The following is an 8,088-nucleotide window of genomic DNA, read 5'->3' on the forward strand; positions in this document are numbered from 1 at the left end:
TTTATCACCTGACTTGTAGTATAGTTAGCGGTCATATGGTCACAGCTCACAATTCATGAATTGTTAATGTTTATGATTTACTGTGGGAGTTTCAGTTATAATACAAGCTCCATGTGTTCAAGGGTCTTCATCTTATTGATATGTACGTATATGTATGTATTGAATAGCAGGTTTTCTATAAGTATTTAAAAATTAAGTATATATTCTATTTCAAGGTAATTTATTGGAAGAAATTTTATTTAACCCAGCTGGTTAATTGCCTGAAACAATATTTTTGATGTTTTTTAACTATAGATTTTAATCCATGACATAATGAAAACAAGAAACATCAATTAGTTAGTGATAAAGTATGCATTTTTTGTCCATATCCTTAGCTCATAGGCCTGTACTTTAAAATTATAGATAGCAACCTATGTGGTCTGTCTTTTGAGAAAAATAACTGATTGACCCTGTGTGGTGGGAAAGCAAGTCCAGTCCCCTCTCTCCTCTGCTGCTCAGGACAAAGGAGATCTAGCAATGGAGATACTAGATCCCCTGTGGCTTGTCTTTGTCTCGCACAGATCTAGGAGGAATATGTACAAAAATATTCTTCCATATTCCTACTCTTCCTAGTAAACAGCTCTGCTAGCCTAACCCTAACCCCTTTGAATTGAGGCTAGATTCCCTATCTAAGTGCCTCCAAGCCCAGATTCTTATAATCACAATAGTAATTCTATTGAGAATCAGTAGTCCAGACAATAAAGCTAAGGATGCTTACCTTAGAACAACCATCCTCTGCAGAGAAGTTACAAAAGTAAGGAATTCCCTTTGTCCCCCAGGAGCCTAGTGAGTCCCAGGTGTAGTGCCTGGTGAATGAAGACCCTGCCTTACCTGACATATACCTCAACACCTTTGTATCTCTCTCTCTCCCACTGGTCTCTTTATTTAATACATATGTGTGAGAAACTTTAATAATGACAAATGTCAAATATCTATATTGCTTTAAACGCATTATAATTTTGATTTTTAGAATATATTATTTTTATATTTGTCAGTAAAAATTTTAAAGGACATCTTGTTTTTCAGAGCCATGCATTGTTAATGTGAATAACATGAACAGAAATAACATAGAGATGAAGTGGAACTATGAAGGCAAGATCTTACATGGAGACTTAATAGATTTTGCCTGTAAACAGGGATATGACTTGTCTCCATCAACCCCACTGTCGGAGTTATCTGTGAAGTGCAATAGAGGAGATGTGAAATACCCTGTGTGTGTTAGAAGAGGTAAAAAAACTAATGCTGCTAAACAGTCTCTTAATTGATTAATCTCTCTACCATCATCTTCTGCTCCAAACTGGAATTGATCTTATTTACGATTTCTAGTCAGCACATACACTTGCTTAGGAAGACTATGCTAACATAGTTTAACCCCAATGAGAAATTTATAAAGGGAAGAGTGAGAAGTTTCATGACTATCCCAGACTATCAGAGGTTTGGTTATATTCAGCAACACTGTAAAACATCTCTTTACTCAGAATTTGCTAGAGATCATTGTCTGAAAAAAGGTTTTAGGGTAGAATGTGAGAGATTTTTGTTTACTCCTTGGATATAGGGACTATTTCTTTTAATAAAAGAAAAGCAAGTTAATGCATATGGAAGGTATTGCTTTAAGTCATTATATACGTTTCACCTTTGGCTAGACTGAAAGGGAAAAATAAAAGCATATTGTTAATATTTTGATAGTTGTAAATATATATTTAAGTTTTGTAACATGAAAGTCTAATAATGATAATAAAATTTATAATATATTATTGAAGAACAATCTTCAATATTAGAAATATTTGAGAACTGCCTTAAAAACACCTTTTTAAGTCCATGAAATATCTCATTTTATTTCTGCAGCAATTATCAAACCACAGGAAGTTCATTAAAATATTTATTGTATTCTTCATAATTGTTTTTCAGAATCTGAAGGAATGTGTACATCTCCTCCACTTATTAGAAATGGAGTCATTATTAGTTCAGCGACAGTCGGAACCTATAAAAATGGGTCTACAGTAGAATACAGGTGCTTTGACCATCATTTCCTACAGGGGTCTAGGGAGACCTATTGTGTAGAAGGAGAGTGGACTGCACCACCATTGTGCATAGGTATGTACTGCTAAAATATGCCTCTGTTTGATAAAATGCAATGACACATGTTTACCTTTCTGCCATTTTGAGTTGCTATGACACTAATACAGCTCTTGATTTGCTACATTTGTCTCAATGATATTCCTACTTAATCACTGGCTTCTAGTCTTTCCTCTGGATCACAAATAACAATAGTCCAGCTTATTCTTCCCAATTGTGTACAACCCATGAACCATGTACTAGTTTGATATTATGTTTTAAGGAAAGCCATAATGGTGTTAATGGTGTAAGTAAAAATGCTCACAATTATTATTAACAGCAATAATAACAAGTATTACTCAGTTTTGTACTATAATACAGAACTAGAGTACAATAGTGGAACAAAGAACCAGCCATGCAGATATGGAAAGATGAAGTGAGCCAATGCTTATTAGCAAGGTTTCTCAATGCAAGTCACATTTCCCAAGAACCTCAAAAGACATAAAATAGCTTATCTATAAATAATAAGGAGACTAAGTCTCTGTGATTGTCACCGTTATCTCTTTTTCTTATCTTATTTCACTTGCGAGGACATCAGTATAATGTCGAATGGAAGAGGGAATACAGTGGTATTGTAAACACATTTTTAAAATTAGGTCAAAATAGAGAGCTTTTAAAATTTCTATTTTTCCTGAGCACTTTGAAATAATTTTCAATGAATGATTAATTCTAGCTCTAGCTGTTGAAATGTCAGATGATTATCACTTCATTTAAAAATTTTTTATTTAGGAGAATTTTATTTATTTAGGAGAATTTTATACATGAGTATTTTCTTTGCATTTTTTCATCCTTCCCTGTCCCACATCAGCTCCTCCTGTGTTGCCCCTTTGCATTTCAATTTCTTGTAATTTTCCTTGTTTATTATTGATACATATACATATATATATTTATAAATTTACATATACACAAACACAGACACAGACATACACATGTGTGTGCACGTGCACGCATGCATGCAGGCACACACACACACACACACACATACACACACATAAATGCACTGAGTCCATTTAGAGTGTCCATGTATACCTGTGTTTAGAGCTGTCCGTTAGGGATTAGATAACCTCTCAGGGAGTTAGTCTCTGGAAAAAACTGATTCTCCCTCCCACAGCATGTATTGATTGTCTGTAGCTTTTTGCCTTGAGGTGGGACCCTTGACATTCCCCTCACATCTTGACTGTCATCTGGTTTTATCATTATACAGATCTTGATAGGCAACCATACTGTGGAGATTTCTAGAATGCCTAAGTAGCAGAAGGTGTCTTGTCCCTCTGGCCCCTACATTCCTTCAACTCCCTCTTCCACGATGTTCCCTGAGCCTTAAGTATAGAGGTTTCATTGTTGATATGTCACATAGGGCTGGGCACCTCACAGTCATTTGTTATCTACATTTGACTAGTTATGGAACTTTGTAATAGCCTCCATTTGTTGCAAAACAAAGCTTCTTTGATGAGTGGTGAGAAGTACACTTGTCTGTAAATATAAGGATATGTATTTAAAATTAAGAAATTATGTTGGTCTAGGGAAGGGGCAAAAGTAGTTTTTTCCCTCGGGCCTATGACCTCTTCAACCATGTGCACTTGGATATGTTTACAGTACCACACATGAGTTCCCTTCCATTGTGTGGGCCTTAAGTCCAATTAGAGAACTGTTGATGACCTCCAAGGTAAAAGTTCCATTGCTGTACCAGTAGAGATTATCACTTTATTCTCTGTGCATTCAATGAGCTATGGTGCTTCATGTTTGAATGTGGAGATATGATTAAAGTCTCATAAGAATATTCCACATGGTTAAGACGAACTGTGATTTTTTAAATGTGTTTAGTTTTATTTGATAATATCTTCTTTTGGAGTTCTGCATGTGTTTTCATTAGAGAGACTGGTCTGTTACTTTCTTCTCAGGGTTAGTATCAAGTTTCTGCTGACCACATACAATGAACTGGGAAGTGTTTCCTTTGTTCAGTTCTCTGGAATTTATGTAAGATTGATATTATTTCTTTGTTAATGATTGGCAGAATTGATCAGAGAAGCTACCTAGCTCTTGAATTTTCTTTGTGTAAATATTTTAGTGAAATGAACTTCTTTAGTACATAGTAAGCTGCCTCTCTTCTGTTAGTTTTTTCAGAGAGTGGTTTCTTGGAGCTTACCCATTACATCTGACAAATCTATTGGCATGCTGCTATTGTCACATTCTTTTAACTTCATTTTAATACTTTAGTGAAGTATTTTATTATTACATGTGTCTCTTTCTAGACTTGTCTTGCTATGTATGTTATTATCCTGTAACAAAATTAGTTTATAAACTTTACTAGTCTTGTTAAAGAGAGAATATTTACATTGATTAGTTCTCTTGTCAGATGTTGCTTTCCGTTTCACTGAATTTATGTTCTCTATTTCCTCATACACATTATTAGCACTATTTAATTACTATTTTTCTGGCTTACATAGATAGATACCTGGGTTATTGATTTTTGGTATATAATTTTTCTTTATATATGAACTTGACTATGCAAATTTTCTTCTAGGTACAACTTTAAATTCATCCTCACATTATTATATTTTGGATTTTTACTGATCTAATTCAAAATTTTTTTATCTTTGTTTGTGTGTTGTGTATATGATGAATGTGTGTGTAGGAATGTTCATGTGTGTGAGTGCAGGTATGCCACAGCACACATATGCAGATCAGGGAACAACCTAGGGTAAAGATTTTTGTTGTTTTGAACTGTTTCAGACAGTGTCTCTTGTTTTCCATTGTGTACATCAGGCTAGTTGACCTGTGGGTTTCCAGGTATCCTCCTGTGTCTGCCTCCTATGTCCTGGTAGGAGCTCTGCGGTTACAGATGTACATTGCCACATCTGGCTTTATGTGGGTTCTAGGTATCTGCACTCAAATCCTTGTGCTTGTGCAACAAGTGCTTTATACACTGAGTCACCTCCCAGACCTCAATTTTTTAAAATATATATATTTTCTATTGAATTTTTGTGCATTTCATATACTATGTCTTAATCTAATTTAGACCCCCTTCCCTGTCTTCTTCCCCTTAGTGCTCCCCGCAGCACTGGATTTCATGCATTCTGTTATATATGTTAAGGTCTGTCAAATCAAGTGTTCCCAGATGTCCTTGCATGTGAGTTCATTCACTGGAGCCTGGTCAGCCTATCTAGCATCACTCCCTTTACAATATTCATTTTGATACCTTCTATGTGCCCTAAAACATTTAGAAGTTTCTTTTAAGTTATAAATATTTCAGATTTCTTTCTTTCTTTCTTTCTTTCTTTCTTTCTTTCTTTCTTTCTTTCTTTCTTTCTTTCTTCTTTGGGATATAGAAATTCTTGATATAGGATAGATATGTAAGCACTTATTAGATATACCATAGATAAATGTTTATTCTACCTTGTTGCACTCTCTCTCTCTCTCTCTCTCTCTCTCTCTCTCTCTCTCTCTCTTTTTGTCTTTCTGTCTCTCTGTCTTTCTCCTCCTCCTCCTCTTCTTCTTCTTTTTCAGTCAGGGTCTCCCTGTAGCCCTAGCTGACCTGGAACTAACTACGTAGTACAGGCTGGCCTTGAACTCATAAAGATATGCCTACCTCTGCTTCCCAAGTGCTGGGGTTAAAGGCATGCACCACCACGCCCGGGTTTTGTTGTTTACTTTTTTTTCATTTTAGAGATTCTCTACTTTGACATATGTTATGTTTTTCCTTTTAAATCAAATTATACTTGCATTGTAACAAGCATATATATATATATTAGGATAGTGTTATTTTGCTTTAATTAATTTTGTTGTTGAATATATGTCACTTGGATTGAATTTTGGTTTTTATTTCATTAACTCCATCTATATCTGTACTTATTTGTGCTTGTTTTCTTATCAGTTATTAAGAAAAGCACTTTGAATTCTTTGTACATTTAAAGTATTTCTCATTTTAATTATTTAAAAAATTTCCTTTTGTATAGTTATACTTTTTTATTAGATGCACAAAATATGAAAGTAGGCTAAATCTTGATGGGTTGCCCTGTGTAATTTTTTTTACACCTGATTACTTTATTTGTTTTCCAGTTAATTATTTATTTAATAACACATACTTAGACGAAGCATTTCATTGCAACAACATTGGCATATTCAATAACAATATTCTGAGCCAAGATGCATCTTTTTCAAAATTGGCTATAAATTTTTAGGTTTACAGTTGAATTGTTACAGTTATACAATATTGTACTCAGCATAAACCCTATAAGATATACAATGAAATGAGGTTTTAACCTTTAAAAAAGATCTCCATTTCATTATTAAAATACAGTTTCATACAGAAAAATCGATTTTCAGTGCAATTGACATTAAGATGTTTACACATGCATTTCTAATCTCTATATATCTGATTATTACTAGTGACAGTCGGTTACTTTCTGAGCTCCTTGGCATCTGAGTATGGATATAAAGTCATCAGGTAGATTTCAAAGGTAATTTTTTTCATATCTACTAATTATTATTATTTTTTAATCATTTAAAATTTTTTTAAATAACTACATGACTAGAAGAAGCATTTCACTACAGATTTGACATATTCAGTAACACACTCCAGAGCAAGAATACATCTCTTTCACAAGTGGGTGCAAGTTTCTAGGTTCACAGTTGAGTTAATATAGTTATACAATATTGAACTCAGTATAAGCCCTGTAAGACATAAAATTGGATGAGTTTTTAACCTTTAAAAAGATCTCCATTTCATTTTAGAATATATTGTTCCTTGCAGAAAGACACATTGTTTTTGCTACTAACACTGAGATGTTGGCACATGCATCTCAAATCTGTATGCATCTGATTATTACTAGTCATAGTCGGTTGCACTTGGACCCTTGGTGCCTGTATATGTCTATGAAGTTATTGGGTGTATTTCAATGATAATGTTTATCACCTCTACTAATTAGTATGATGTAAATTTCCATGCTTCCTTCTCAAATATAATACATTTTAAAAAAATTTGTTGATTTTTTTTTTTGTGTGTGTGTATATCACACAGAACGTCCCAAACCATCTTATTCGACTCGACTAAACACCCACTTCCCAGTTGGCACCCTCCCATAGCCTCCCCCTCCCCAACTAGAGCCCTTATACTATTTATCCCTGCTACTGTCCGCTGTGTTGTCAGCACCCCAGCCAATCCCCACCACTTGCCCTTCTGCTGAATCTAGTCAGCCCTGGGTTACTATTTGGGAGTCCCTTTGTTCACCCTGGCCAACAACTCAAAAGAAGGTATCTCCTATCTGACATTGTTGCTTGTTATGTAGCATGTAGCTATGCATATGGACTCTTAAATTATATTGACCCTTTTAATCTTTGGTTATACTTTCCTTTTGGATGTATAAGGCCATAGAGCTGGCCATGATAAACCAATTTATTTTGACTCTTAAGGTCGTTTGAGGACCTGTTCTTCAGGGGTCACATGGGCTTGGAAAGCACCTCTGGCTCCTTTCTTTTACCAGTTCTGCCTATGTGAAGATAAGTCAAAGGTCCTGCTCGATCATGGTTGGCTTCGCTTGGAAGCATGGAGGAAGGGATTCATCTGTGTTGACTCTCCTCTTTGTAGACTGGACACTGGTTCACATCCATCTGGTGGGGTCTCCTCAGCCTCCTTGATCAAGATGACAGGTGACCCACCACCATTACAGGACATTTTGAGAGATGCTCATAGTCCCCTGGAACTAGGAGACCTAGGAGGACAAGGAGCAAAAACTGTCCTTTGTCCCTCTTATCAAATTATTATAGGCCTCAAAGTATGTCTGTTAAACATCCAAGAAGTTTGGTTCCACAAGTCTGGTACTTTTAATTACTGTGTGCCATGTAGATGAATCTTGGGCAAAGACCAGTTGTTCTCAGATAAACCTTACCTAGACATATATTTCTTGATCTGCTATGTATAATTTGTCAGTAGGT

General features: G+C 35.1%; 1 protein-coding gene across 2 annotated transcripts in view; it reads left to right on the forward strand.

Annotated features, from left to right (window-relative positions):
- The window catches only part of F13b (coagulation factor XIII B chain), a 41,973-nt gene that overhangs the window by 20,953 nt on the left and 12,932 nt on the right, over window positions 1-8,088 (forward strand). For both annotated transcript variants that reach the window (XM_008831573.2, XM_029562795.1), the window contains exons 9-10: window positions 1,066-1,266; window positions 1,948-2,133. In XM_008831573.2, the coding sequence (XP_008829795.1) occupies window positions 1,066-1,266; window positions 1,948-2,133 (387 nt within the window). The remainder of the gene's footprint in view (window positions 1-1,065; window positions 1,267-1,947; window positions 2,134-8,088) is intronic.

This window comes from Nannospalax galili, unplaced genomic scaffold, assembly GCF_000622305.1.
Source record: "Nannospalax galili isolate Female #2095 unplaced genomic scaffold, S.galili_v1.0 scaffold955, whole genome shotgun sequence".
Lineage (NCBI taxonomy): Eukaryota > Metazoa > Chordata > Mammalia > Rodentia > Spalacidae > Nannospalax > Nannospalax galili.